The 14,647-nt window shown below is 37.0% G+C and overlaps 1 protein-coding gene across 1 annotated transcript; it reads right to left on the minus strand.

The window, feature by feature from the left end:
- Window positions 1–5,560: 5,560 nt before the first annotated feature.
- LOC110931840 lies at window positions 5,561–7,567 on the minus strand. Its single transcript, XM_022175213.1, has 4 exons — window positions 7,543–7,567; window positions 6,588–6,770; window positions 6,213–6,486; window positions 5,561–6,131 (listed from the first exon to the last, which is right to left on the minus strand). The coding sequence occupies exons 1-4, from the start codon at window positions 7,565–7,567 to the stop codon at window positions 5,561–5,563; spliced, it is 1,053 nt and encodes a 350-aa protein (XP_022030905.1).
- Window positions 7,568–14,647: the final 7,080 nt, after the last annotated feature.

Genomic DNA, 14,647 nt, shown 5'->3' on the forward strand with positions numbered 1-14,647 from the left:
ATAGAAATCCATTCTGAGTTTAGCTTGCGTCTAGCCTAGGTAGTTCCTTCATCATCTTTGAGTTCAGTCTTCGTTCGAGTTCGTGTTTAGTTCGTCTAGTTATTTAATATTATTTTAATATTTTATTTAGGACTTTTAGAAAACCCCCCCATCCAAATAAACAAATTAGTTATAGTCCGTGTCAGTCTAAGTCTAGATAGAGTCATTAGCGTAATCAGTAGAGTCTCTTGGGTTCGATACTCGGACTTCCTTAGGCTATACTACACCGATCGGTACACTTGCCGGTTGTGTGGTTTAGGGTTTAGAGAGTATTAGTTTTATAAATTTAAAACTTAGAGAGTCTAGAATTAGGGTAATTTTAGTTGTTTTTAATTAACCCACATTTAGCACATCAAGTTTTTGGCGCCGTTGCCGGGGACTCTTGGCGATTGCGTTGATTACTTTGTTTGGACTTAGTTGACATATGACGTGCTATTTGTTTGTTTATTGAGTCGTAGGAGTCTAATTGTCCGTGTCTTTTATTTTTCTTGAGTCTTGTAAATATGTGTGAGATTTTTGGAGGGCCCCATTTCACTATTCATTGTCCAAATTCACCGGGGTACTCTACAGATTATTATGCTAACCCTTTTGTGCAGCCGCAGCCATATTTTTCACAGGGGTATTCTCTGCAAGGTTATGATCATCGGCCATATTACAATGATCTGTATCAGCAGCCGCAACGTAACCTGGTTCAGACGAGCGATAGAGGTTTTGAAGGTAGTATGAGTAGGATAGAAGAGATGTTCGCTCAGACAATGACATAAATGGCGCAGTTCATAGCGCAAAATCAAGCTACCCTGGAAAGCATGGCTGAATATACGGAGAGAAATAAAAAGAAAGTAGAGGAGTTAGTTCGAGAGCGGGGTGAGCTAGAGGAAGTAGAAGAAGAGTCAGATAAGGAGATCATTCCAGTCACGGAGACGATAATGGACGACGAAGTCCCACCTCCGGTCTAGAAGGGTATTATATATGACTTCGGGAGTGACTCTGATGATGAAATAGATGAAGAAGAATGGGCGGTGTATCAAAGGTCGTTAGTGAAGAAAGAAGTAATTGAAGAAGAAGTGGAATTGGGGGATTCCACTGGTTGGATGTTTGATGAAGTGGAAAAAGAAAAAGTAATGGAGGAGGAAGTGGATTTAGGAGACTCCCTTGAGTTATTGTTTAGTGCAGAGAAGAAATTGAAGAGGTTGAAATTAAGTCGTCTGGGGAGGATGAGTTTTTAGAGTTAGAATTAGAGGGTTTACCGGTCTATGAAGAGGTAGGAGTGTTGGACCCTAATGGGGACATAGCTTACTTTGATGCTCTACTTGAAGGTGAACTGAGAGAGGTAATAAAACCTACACCAGAAGAAGAAACTAAGTGTGGGGATCATCCTGTGAGAGTGGTGGAAGAAGAAGAACACCACAACTGGCCCATGGTATTAGTGATAGGTGAACCTGAAAAATCAGAAAAGCCACGGGAGAAGGCAAAGAAAAGAAAGGGAAAGGATCTAAACCGGAAGAGGATCGAAGGTTGGGGCGAGATGGAAAAGAAGAAGTCATTACAATTCACGCACGATCAGTCTTCTCGCTACATGTCATGCATTCGGTTTCTTCCAGGTAAGTATAAATTCTGGTGGTCTGACCCGTTTCAAATTTTTAAAATATTTTATAATTCCACCAATAAATTGTTAACTATTTTTGAGGTTCGGGTGGAATTAAACGGGTTGGACAGGGTCCAGGTCAAAGAGAAGCCTCCTGATTAAATTCAAGTGTGGGGAGGTTTTGTAGAGTTTGTAATTTTATACACTTGGTATATTTTCGGTAGTTTGTATTTTGAGTCTTTTATTTTGTACCATGAGTCTAAGTTAGTAGTTTTTGAGTCAGTCGTTTGTGTCGAGTTGGTATTGCTTTGGTGTTTGCTTGTTTTTGTTTTTGCAGGTTTGAATATTGTACCACCCGTACTCAATCTCCATTCGGGTGATTTTGGAGCTGCTTATCAAATTCCATGCATTTACCAAGTGTACTAGTCAGTGTCAAAGCCGATCGCGAATGAAATGCTATACGATCGAGCTGGATTGGACGAGAGTTTTGGAGCTTATGCGTCATACTACCAGCTAAGTCCTTTCCAATTTGCCCTTTGTCTTTTTATTTCTTATTTATTTTTAGTATCTTTGAGTCATGTTTCCATCTTACATTGAGGGCAATGTAGAGTTTAAGTGTGGGGATGGGAAACTATCGTTTAGTGTCGTTAGTATAGTTAGTCGAGTCATAAAAAACCGAAAAATACAAAAAAATTAAAAAATTTCAAAAATCCAAAAAAATTAGTTAGTGTCTTGAGTCCTTTGAAATTAGAAGTTTGCAAAAATAAAAACGGAAAATGATAGAAAAGTCGGTTTTTTGTTCGGGTTCAAATAATAATAATATGAGATAAATAATTGAGCTTGTGTCTAGTTTGGGATGTGCGGGTAGGCTCGATTCGGTTTTGAGTTCCTTTGATCTTAATATACCTAATGTCGGTCTACTAGTGGGTTCTCATCTAGGGAAAGTGGGGAAATTGAAACCGCCAAAAATAACATAAGGGGCACCGTTATAAGTTAAAACCGTTAGAGTTTGTGATCATGTAAAAAAAAAAAAAGAATAAAAAGTGAGCTAGAAACTGAATGAAAGTAGCCACTTCTATGTAGTATGGGTTGGGGATAGCGACTCTACAGCCGGATTACCGCTAGGGTGTGTGAAATCGACCGTGCGAAGCAATAAAAATAAAAAATAATAAAAAGTACCGAAGCTAAGTAGTCTGTGGTTGGGGATAGCGACTCTACAGCCGGACTGCCTCTTGTTTTGGGAAAGCACCATCTAGACTCACGAGCGAAAAAAGCAATAAAAAAAAGAGAAAAAAAATTGTTTGATTGTAACCTCTCTTGGTTTTGATATAAAACGGTTGGGAATTGGTCTATGATCGTTCTCTTTGTCCTATAAGTTTGAGGTGAGATTAGATGGGTATGCAATTTCTAGTGTGAGACCCTAGGTGGATTGACCCATACTTGAACTTAAATTGCATGATAAGGGCTCGGAACCGGGTTTGGGTTTAAGAGGATCAAAATACTTGCAATCGCAACTAACACATGTCTCGATTTTAAATGAATTAACATAAGCTTTTGGCCCGAATGACTATCTTATCTATGATTCCGTTTTGCATAATTCTTTTTCGGGGACGAAAAAATGTTAAGTGTGGGGATATTTGATAAGTGGTAAAATACATATGTTTGTCCCGTGTAAAGTGTATAATTTTTGTATAAGTTTTATTTGTTTTTATTTAGTTTTAGTGTTATATTACACTATTTTGTGTTTGGTCAGATCCTGGTGCAAATGGAGCAAAAACGAGTGATATGGAAATGACCAACCAGTTGGCCAGAGTGAGGTGCCAGAAACCGAAGGAAATTCGCCGCTATTTTCTGCTGAATGAATTAAAGCCCATCAGCACGTGAAGGGCACGCAACCATTGGGTAGTTTTGGATTCAACATAAAACATTATGTCAATTAATGTGTGCACTTATTTTGAGAGGGGAGTAGATAAGAAAACAAAAAAAGGTTCCATATTATTATTTTTGTTGTGTTCGACAACAACAGTGGGGCAAGAGACAAAAACGATAAGTTGGAGGATCCCTTTTATGATTATTTTTTGAGAGCAACAAATATATATTCATTCTTTTTGGGAGAATTGACGACAGGAGGATAAGAGGGATCGCACAAAATTAATTGGGCTTGGCAGCTTTGGCAGCCCATTAAGGGACGCCACTTTTTGGGGAGTGGACGGCAATTATTTGACATAGGGGAGGCAGCCATATTATTAAAAAGGAGGAGAGGCAGGCACATCGTACGAACACATCATCTTGGGGGCGAAGACATCTTGGAGGAGACGCACGAAGTCAGCAGATCATCTAAGAATTTTGGAGTTGAAAGGCACCATTGAAGGGGCTGTTGTTGAAGGTTCGGAAGTGCTCGGAAGCCACGGAATCATCGTTGAAGTTCAAGAGCACTCGGGATCGAAGAATTCGGGTTCTATACCTTCGTAATCTTCCGTTTTCGTTTGTTTCTCGTTATTTAATGATGAATTTTGATTTGTGTATGATTGTGATGCTATTTGACAACATGATTATTGGCTAGACTTTTCGTACTACCTAGGTTATGACAATAGCATAATAAAGTTTGGATTTTTATTCGGTTTTTGTCGTGGTTGTGGGTCTTTCTTGCACTGTAAAAGCTATGGAATTTTAACTTGGTGCATATGCGTGCTTGTGATTGTTTGATTATTGTTTATTGCTTCGTTCGATTCTTGGTGACGGTCTTTATCACGGAATAGAGTCGGGCTAGGGTTTTAGGTTTTGGTGAGTGTCTATATCACATAATAAATCTCTAATCCTTTAGGGTGAAAATCACGTGAAGTAACCTTAGAAACAATATTCGGTAACCTAATAAAATCAAGTGTGCTGCTAAACTCGTCGCTGTGAGGCTCGAGGGTATTAATAGGTCTCGGTTTGGTTATAAGTCCTTAACATTCCATTGTCTATTAAACCAAGATTAAAACCCGTAGTTGCTTTAGACGTTCGCGCGGCAAGGTAGAGCGTCTTACATAGGCACTTTCAAGAAACTAGAGGACTGAAAGGAAAATCTAGAAAGCCGGTGAGCGTAACAGCCTAGGTAGTGCCACAAGAATCGCCTTGAGTGTGTTTGAGGGGCTTAGTGGTGTCTTAATAGGTTTAGCATTTAAAGATCCCGGTTCCGCACCACAAAATCATCGAATAGAAATCCATTCTGAGTTTAGCTTGCGTCTAGCCTAGGTAGTTCCTTCATCATCCTTGAGTTCAGTCTTCGTTCGAGTTCGTGTTTAGTTCGTCTAGTTATTTAATATTATTTTAATATTTTATTTAGGACTTTTAGAAACCCCCCTATCCAAATAAACAAATTAGTTAAAGTCCGTGTCAGTCTAAGTCTAGATAGAGTCATTAGCGTAATCAGTAGAGTCTCTTGGGTTCGATACTCGGACTTCCTTAGGCTATACTACACCGATCGGTACACTTGCCGGTTGTGTGGTTTAGGGTTTAGAGAGTCTTAGTTTTATAAATTTAAAACTTAGAGAGTCTAGAATTAGGGTAATTTTAGTTGTTTTTAATTAACCCACATTTAGCACATCATCGAATCATGTACGTAAGCTATATATGCTTTACATCCATGTCAAACCAGCTTGCAAGCTTTAATGAAAGAACAGATTATGGGGCTACAGCTTTTCTCCCCATAAATAGTAACATGTTTTCCGCTTGGAGGCATTATTTGTATCTCCTTACGGTTACATATTACTTTCGCGTGATATCGAGCTAGCCAATCCATCCCGATTACCACTTGAAATTCTCCCATTGACATGGGAATTAAGTCGACGAAATATTCTTAATCGTCAATGCTCAATTTGCAATTCCAACACATATCACAAACAATAAAACTTTTATCACTATTTCTACTTCTAGTGGTATAGGTAATTTTGTTTATGTGAATATAGGGTGTTGAATAAATTGACGTGATATAAAAGATCTATTTGCACCCGTATCAAATAAAATTCGTGCTGGAATTGAATTTACAAGAAATATACCTGAAACAACATCAGGTTCAGTTTTAGCCTCAGTGGCTGTCATGTGGAAAGACCTTGCCTTTGCTTTCTGGGCATCAGGCTTTGCATCAGTGGTGTCTCTGGCTCCAACTAACTCCGGGCACTCGAACTTTTTGTGTCCCGATTTGTAACATTTATAGCATACTGACACCTTCCCTGGGCAATTTGCAACCACATGTCCCACTTTGCCACACGTAGGACATGGTTTGTTTTTAAAATAGCATTCGCCCTTATGATTCTTTCCACAAATTTTGCATTGAGGTATCCCCCCTTTCTCAGCGCCTTTCTTAGGAGCTTCGTTCAGCTTTTGTTTCTTTGCGGGGATTGGGTTTTTATCAAACGCTCTCCTCTCACCCCTATCGATCTGCTTTTTCAACTCAATCTCTCTTTCACGTGTGGCATTCGCTATCTCTGTAAGACGCCCATATTTTGAAGGAGTCATAAACTCCCTATACTCCGCACTCAGCATGTTGTAATAATAATAATAATATATTTTCTGTTCTTCATTCTGAACCAGCTCATCACAAAACCTGAGCTTATCAAGAAAGATTCCCGTAATCTTCTCTATCGACTCACCACTATGCCTTAGCGGGAAAAACTCTTCTTTAATCCTATTGATTACAGCTTTTGGGCTATGGTGTCTAAGGAACGGTGGTTTGAATTCTTCCCACGTCATAGTTCTCGTGGCCTTAATTCCCAGTTCCTTCTTCAGATTATCCCACCAATCCTTTGCTTGGCCTGTTAACTGACCGGTTCCGTATGCCACAAAATCAGTCTCATCACAATGGGTTATTTCAAATACCCCTTCAATATCGCTAATCCATCGTTGACAAATGATCAGATCAACTTCACCATGATAGAACGGGGGTTTGCATGCCATAAATTTATTATATGGACAGATTTACCCGCATCTTTCTTTTCATTCATCTTATCGTCTATTACCGCTAAGAGCGTAGTTTGTAGTCTATCGAGGAACTGCGGTAGACTAGCTTCTAAGGCTTTTCCGACTTCCTCGGAAATTGTAGCTTTCATCTCTTCAGTTAAACGAGATGTTGATTCGCTTCCGGTTACACCGGCCATTTCTTTAACTGAAATGTTCACAATAGTTAATCAATAACTATTTAATTTATTTCCATCTTGTTACATGGAAATTTATGTTGCACATACTTAATCACAAGTAATTTGTTATTTCTTTTTAGGTTTGGTCAAGTACATATCTTGCCTTAACTTTCTCACTTAGTGTATTTCTCGGGTTCGAGCATAATAGTACACTCCTCCCATACACTTTTGTATAATTTACATCATCTAAATTTATAAATTTGGACTCATTTATAAGTAACTCTTACCGGATGTCTTGATCAAGCTTTAAACCGAACACACTTTGTCTTAACGAGTCTCTGATTACCAACTTGTAAGACCCTTAAAAACATTTGATAATTTATATGATATGTATATCACGTTTTAAGTATCTTTTACCAAATATCCACGAAACAATAATTTACATGAATTTTAAATCTTTCCAACAAAATAATTTCTACTTATTACACATAAGTTTTGTTTCAAAAGAATATTGTAATGGGGGAATCTTTGACATTTGTGTGTTCGATCCTTGAATGTACTTGATCATCATCCGCAAGTTGCTACCATCACCTATGACCTAAAAATTTTCAAAACATTAGTCATTTATGTTTATAATGTGAATTAACAAGTCCTAAAGTCAAAAGACATAAAAGAAAAACATTTTTCCAGGTCTGAGTCTCGGTCGGGGGGCGCGACAGATGAAGGCCTAGCCTTCGCGGGCCGCGAGGGCCGTCGCGTAACGCAACACATTACTTTTTCCAACGGGTTTGTGTTACAAACCTGCATTTTTCCAGCTATGATCCATTTTACGAAAATGTTCATAACTTGTTCATTTCTAATCCGAATTAGGTCCCGTTTCTTTCTACGCGACCGTAATCGGACCATCTATAACATGGAATAAAAATCTAACATATGATTAAACAATTTTTCTTACTTTGAACACTTGATTTATAGGAATTTTCCTAATTATTCGACCCGTTTACATTAATGAGGTATCAAATGTACTTATAAGCTCGAAACTCCCATATGAACTACATCTCATCATACTTTTACATTACGACACATTATACTAAAAACTCAAGTGCCGATAACAAGATACATATGTCCTAATTGTCCGGTTTAACTTAATTAGCGACATTTATCACTTTAACTTACCAAAGTTTAATACTTTGGTGATTTTGACCCGTTTGATTTCACTAGCGAATCCATCTCCCTTTTTGAATCAAACATGTAGTATTCAAGTCAATTTGAACCGTTTAAACTTTTAAGTGGAATCCACCACTTTCATAATCTATTCACTTTCGAATCTCTAACTTTTTTCTCATCCGATTATTACATACGAATTCCTTCGCTTAGTAATAACCAACATTATGACTAGATCATTATTATTCAAATAAATAGCATAAATAATAACAATACTTTACGAAGCGTATAGCCACGTACCTTTTTAAAGCTTTCCTTTTAAGCGGTTATCCGATCCGCCTTGTCCGCTTGATGATCCACCCAAATCGCCTATAGAATTGGATTCGAATATATCTTTTCGAACTCATGTTTCAATATTCAATATACCATACTTTTAGCTAATGAATTTAGCGATTATTTCATATTCTTCAAGTAATCCAATTCATTTAGACATTTCATCGAACATCTTAAGGGCATAATTATTATAATACCATTATCAGGTTCATGATTATCTAATTAACCATATCAAAACATCATTTGTATACTAATATGACTATAACTCCATAATCAACCCTTGAGCTTGCATCATAATATTCAAATAACATCGGTTATCATAATGAATCAAGTAGTTCTAAAAAAACCATATAATCCATATATGATAAATAATAAAACTCATGAATTATGACATGAATGAATCAATTTATTGTCTAAGACTTGTTCTTAGACTTGTATTCAACCTAAGTTAACCATAACATCCATCAATTCCCAACTAATTTCTGTTATAAGGATTCAAGAATCATCAAAACATATTCACATATCAAAATTAAGCATACCTTTTGATATACTAAGTATGAGGATCACTTATTTAGCCTTGAATCACCTTCAATTTGGTTTTGATTCTTTGATTTCGAGTGAAATTGTAGGATTAGGGTTTTGGAAAAGATGGAGTTCGCTCCCGGGTGTTTTAATCGAACAGAAACATACACAAAGTGTGTGGTTTCATGTTTATCCAGTGTATTAAAACATCTTTCCAAATTGGCACTATTGGTCCCTCTAGTTTCTAAGTTTATAAAATGGTTAAAATTCTTTGATTTCCCCATCTTTTATAATAAGATTCTAACTAGGTTTATTATTCCTAATTTAAAATCTCAATATTTTATTTTCAATACATATATATAATTTAATATTTTTAGGGGTGTTATAGTTTGGGTAACAATTTCTAGGCATTTTTTGAAAATTCTTGTACATCATGCAAGTTTGCTTGGGTGCAAGAGTTCACTAGCTTGTGTTCCAAGTAAACGTTTTTGGGTTCGCTTGTCCAAGAAGCTAACTTTATCAATTCTTCATTCATGTAGAGTCACAAAAGTTGCTTTTGCTTGAGTTTGATGGTCTTTTTAGCAAACTTATAAAAAAGAAGTTTATGTATATAGTCTAGAAACACTTGCCCCACCTACAAATATAACAATTTATAATTTGTAGATCCCAATGTTTAATGTTTTTGCATTGTGCAAATGTTGGAAGCTTTGAATGTTCGTATAAAACCCAGCGATTCATAATAAGGTGTAACTAATCTTAAAACTGGCCTGACCAAATGTTCCGGTCTTAATTTAAGAACATTGGCGTGTAAACACGTAACCTGTGACGGGTAGCACACATGGGCTCTTGTGCGTTAATCGGCAACAAGAACAATATTTGGTTCCCCGTGTACTTTTAAGTCATAATTTTCAGGATATACATTCCCATGTACCCTGTTTAGTTAAAGGTGTATGTTGGTGTGTTTGTACATGCTTACAAAATCTCTTTTAAGTTTTAACTTACGTGTATATTGATTCCTACGCTCTAGAAAGGTTCAATAAATACCATATAGCAAGACTGTGTGAGTACTGGTGTTGATTTTTTAAAGACAAATGTGTTCTAAGCTGGTTGTTTTCTTATGACACGCGAAACAATGTGCCAATAGTGTTCTCTTTCTATTTTCGTTACATTCTTCTTTTATTCGTGCCTTCAAAATGAGCGAGAGGGTTTATTATACATACATATAAGAAAACGTGTTATGAAAATTTATCTTGTGATAGGCAATTTTAGTTATTAAAATGGATTAATTATCTTTAACCGTAACTAACTGGATTCAACGATTTAAACTTTAACGTATTCAAACATAAGTGATATGACTTTACAATTCACATTAGTTACAAATGAAGAAACCATGTGTAAAGTAGCAAGGAAACAACTAAAGAGAATTTTTTTAGTTAGAGAAATTTTAAGGCTGATAGGTGTAGGTAGTGAACGGGGATCGTGGAGGCTTAATGGCCACTAACCCAGTTATTCGAGCTCTATGGATGAGCAAACCGGTCAACATGGTCAACGTCATTATTGCTGTGGCTCGCTAGTGTTATGTGATGGCCCATAGTTAAAATGAATTACATGAGGGGCCGGTGGGTCTCACTAAAACGTGAGAACATATTCTCCTCAACAAAGATGGGAAGTATCTTATAACTATATATTATACAAAACTGAAAGATGAAAAGAACATTATGGACTTTCTTGTGAATGGGATCAAAATGTGATGGTTCTTTGTTGAATCTAGTGGCTATGAACATTAACTTTTGACTTTACTAAATGTGATATAGAATCTTTTTGATTTATGGGTGCTTTGAAAGTTGTACATCATAAAAGTCCGCTCAGCTGGTGCGCCAAATGAACTTGGCTTGAGTTCACTTGTCAAAGGCAGTGGCGGATATAAAGGGTTAGTAGGGTGGGTCTGTGCCCATCCTAAGCCCAAGATTGTTTGTCATAAAATTCTTAGTAGCTAAGTCAAATGGTTATTTACAATGAAAGTAGACAATAGAGTGAGGGCAACATGTAGACTAATTAATTAATATTTTTGTGGTTATATTTGGTTAGTTAGGTATTTTTTTGAACCACAAAGGTTATCCTACTCATACTCCTAAACTACACTAATAAATACTAGTTATACCCTGTGTAAGAATTTGAACCCTGGCGTTAATGTTTAATTATATATATACATATACATATATATATATATATATATATATATATATATATATATATATATATATATATATATATATTGTTGGTGCATATTTGTGACAACAGCTTAGATTTGGTCTTTGGATATCTTGTAGTTAGTTAAACGATAAACGGTTAGCGGGTTTAGCTTTGTAATAGTTAGTTGTAATGTTTGGGCTAACCAAACCTAAACGAATTGGGTTAATGGGGAACGAATTGGGCTTAGACCAATTCGCAGCCCATGAGGTTTTAACCCTAGCCTAAGTTGTAAACCTTGTGTTATGTAAACAAGGCTTTGCATTAGGGTTTAGGTTAATCATCCAAAACGTTTTTTAGAGAGGAATTTCGTGAAGGCTTAGAGCTTGGACGAATTAGGGTTTTGATTGATTGTAATACTCATGTTTGATAATCAATAAAAACCCGGTTGATAGTAATTTTTGTTTTCTACTCGTTTCTGTGATATTCTGATCTAGAGGATTCCGCACTCTAGATTGGATTGACAATTCTGTGACGATCCGTATGAACAAGGGGACCTACAATTGGTATCAGAGCGTTAGGCTCTTGAAGAAGCTCGGTTCAGAATTGTGATCTGCAGATTTCGGTGGAAGGGTTTGAAATTTTCGAAAATTTTAAACCTGAAACTAGGGTTTTCGAAAATCTTGTCTTTTCTGATTTATTTGTGCGTTTTTGTTTGTGTTTTGATCAGTTTGCGTGTTTGATTTTGCTGATTTGCAGGTTTTCAGGATTGTTCTGGTTGATTGGTTGAGAAATTCGACTGGACATAATTGAAGATTCGAAGACTGTTCTTCGTGTTCTTCTTATTTTTGAAAAATTGGACTGATTTGGTTGTTCGATTTTCAGGAAATTGTTATGAAATCTTGGAAAAATATGCTGAATTCGGAAAATATTTGACCAGATCCGGTAAATTTGACTATCAGCGAATTTGACTGACCTGCGAAATTAACTGACCAGCGTAATTATCGGCGAAATTAAATCCAACGGCGACTTTGGTAACTGTATAATTGTCCTCAGCGAAATTATCACGGTGATCGGCGACTTTACCAGTCGTCGTAATAGCGAAATTAATCAGCGAAATTACCCTTTCAGCGAACTTGAGCAGCGAAATTAACCTTCTTGACCCGCGAAATTAACCTACTTGAACATCGAACTAGTAGCGAATTTGTATTGACTTAACCAGCAAAATTAGTAAAGGAATTAAAAGGGGTGGAATTTTTGTTGGCAAGCGTCGATATAAATTCATTGTTTTACAAATAGAAAGTGATCCGTAGCTCACCTGACAAAACCATTTGCACCGTTGAATTCCTTGGATTTTTAGGACAAAAAATGTCGAACATGACGAATTTGTTTTTCGACATTATATATCATTGGATTCGTCTTTTCGAGACGATTCTAACGGTGTAATTTAGTAACTACACTTTTTGGACACTTTTGTATGGTTTTACCAGTCTGTTGCGTTAAAATGTCAAACATGACGAATCTGAATGCACTTTTGAGGATGGAGCATGAAGTTGGTACCACAAACAAACCGCCTAAGATGATGAAGGTGGAAAACTATCTGACATGGAAGGACATGTTTCAATCCTTCATTGAATACCAGGACGCACTCATGTGGATCTGTATTGTAGATGGGTACACAAACCCAACACACGATTTTGAGGGCAGACCACGTGTCATAGCTTACGTGAACATGCAAGAGGCTGATAAAAAGATGTTAGGCTGAAAAGAGAGCCTTGGCTGCCATGAAAATGTCCTTACCTGATGGCATCAAGTATACCTTTAAGAAGTACACTTCTTCAAAGGAAATGTGGGATGCATTAGAAAAGAGATATCAGGGAAATGCAGATTTAAGAAGAACAAAGTTGATCTACTGAAGAAGTAGTTTGATGTCTTCAAGTGCATGAGAAATGAGTCACTTGAAGATATCATCACTAGATACTATCATCTCATGTCAGAGTTGGACAACTATGACATAGATAGTTATACTGACATAGAGATTAATGACAAGTTGCTTGATGCTCTACCTGCAAAGTGGGATATCTACACTCTCATGATTAAAGGGGAACCAGATTATGAAACAAAAGATCTTGAAGAGGTTGTTGGTAAGCTAAGAGCTTTTGAGCTCAACACGAAGAAGAAGGAAACAGGCTATGATCAGGTTCAAGATCCAGGAGTTTATAATGGACTTCCATCTTCTTCGACTCACAACGCTTCTAGTGACTCTGCTACTGCGTTTCTATCATGTGAAAATGAGCAGGTTACGGTAAATGATGATGGTGATATGTGTTTCGTTGCTGCTTCAGGACAATCAACAGGAGCTAAGAGAACATCAGCTACTAATCAGGGTAGCAGTACAAAGTCGATGCCTATGAGTGTTAAGTCTGCTGAAGAACATCTTGCTCTACTTGCCTCACTCGTTGCTTTGTATGAGAACTACATTCAGGGAAAGATATCTGATCCTGCCACTTATGATCATGTTGACCTTGATGACTTGGAAGAGATGGATCTACAGTGGCAAATGGCTATGATCTTGTTGGTGCATATATCTGTCAACTTCGTCTTGTATCGAGTCTTGTATTAGGTTGTTTAGATCAGGGCACGTAATTCGAGAAAAGTATGAAATATGTGGGAAAGACCATTTCGCACGAAATGGAATCTTGGCCATTTCGCACGAAATGGAAGGTCCATTTCGTACGAAATGGAGATGTCCATTTCGTGTGGCCATTTCGTGCGGAATGGCAATGCCTATATATACTAGTTCGTGCCAAGTCATTTGTAACGATTCGATTCTGGTAGCGAAGCTCTGCCGAAGTGTCTCCAGCATTGTAAAACGATCTGATATCAATACAAAGATCGTTTAAAGTGATTTCTTGTGCAATTCAGCTGAAATAACTCCGATACGTTTGTTTCCGCCACTCGTATTGGTCGAGATCTCTTCTGAACGACTCGTTTGGTCGTGCAAACGATCCTACAAGTGGTACTAGAGCTTAGGAGGAAGAGTTCTTACCATTTCAGCTGCAAATTCTGATTTCTACACCTTCTTTTAAAAATAAACATGTTTTCACAGTCAAAATGGCTTGATTTTCTCACATTATAAGCGAAACAGTATTTTAACAAAACCTTGAAAGTATTAGACCTTAAAACGACTTAAAACTTGATCAATTTGCTGAAAAACTGTTCGAAACTGTGACGTTATCACCATTTCGCATGAAATGGGATATCGGGTTGTTTGAGTTTGGTGCATTTTGCGCGAAACGAGCCGTCTTTTCGCTCCAAAAGTCATTTCGTTTGAACTGGCTACCATTTCGCACGAAATCAACGTGTCATTTCATACGAAATAGCTTCATTTCATACCAGATCGTTCATTCCGTGTGAAAGTGTTCATATCGCTTGAATCATTTCGTTTGAAAAACAAAGTTTGTGATATTTTAAAAACCGAATCATGGATAACGAGTTCTACAATGCTTTTGCTAGCCCGATGACTATCACTCAGAGCACGATGCTTGAACATGAAATAGGTACAACGCAAAAACTGCCCAAGCTAATGAGTATTGAGGAGTATAGTGGATGGTTTAAACGTTTTGAAAACTGGGTTCAAGCTTATTACCTTGATGCATGGGATTATACTGAATTTCGATATATTAGACCAGTTAAA

Source organism: Helianthus annuus, chromosome 3 (assembly GCF_002127325.2).
Source record: "Helianthus annuus cultivar XRQ/B chromosome 3, HanXRQr2.0-SUNRISE, whole genome shotgun sequence".
Lineage (NCBI taxonomy): Eukaryota > Viridiplantae > Streptophyta > Magnoliopsida > Asterales > Asteraceae > Helianthus > Helianthus annuus.

Excerpts from the sequence above, each read along its gene's own strand:
- LOC110931840 (XM_022175213.1), bottom strand. The coding sequence starts at position 7,567 with ATGGATCATAGCTGGAAAAATGCAG. Across the intron at positions 6,771-7,542 it reads TCATAGCTGGAAAAATGCAG|TTAAAGAAATGGCCGGTGTA; the intron begins GTTTGTAACACA and ends TGAACATTTCAG. Across the intron at positions 6,132-6,212 it reads ATCTTTCTTGATAAGCTCAG|GGAGTTTATGACTCCTTCAA; the intron begins GTTTTGTGATGA and ends TGCGGAGTATAG.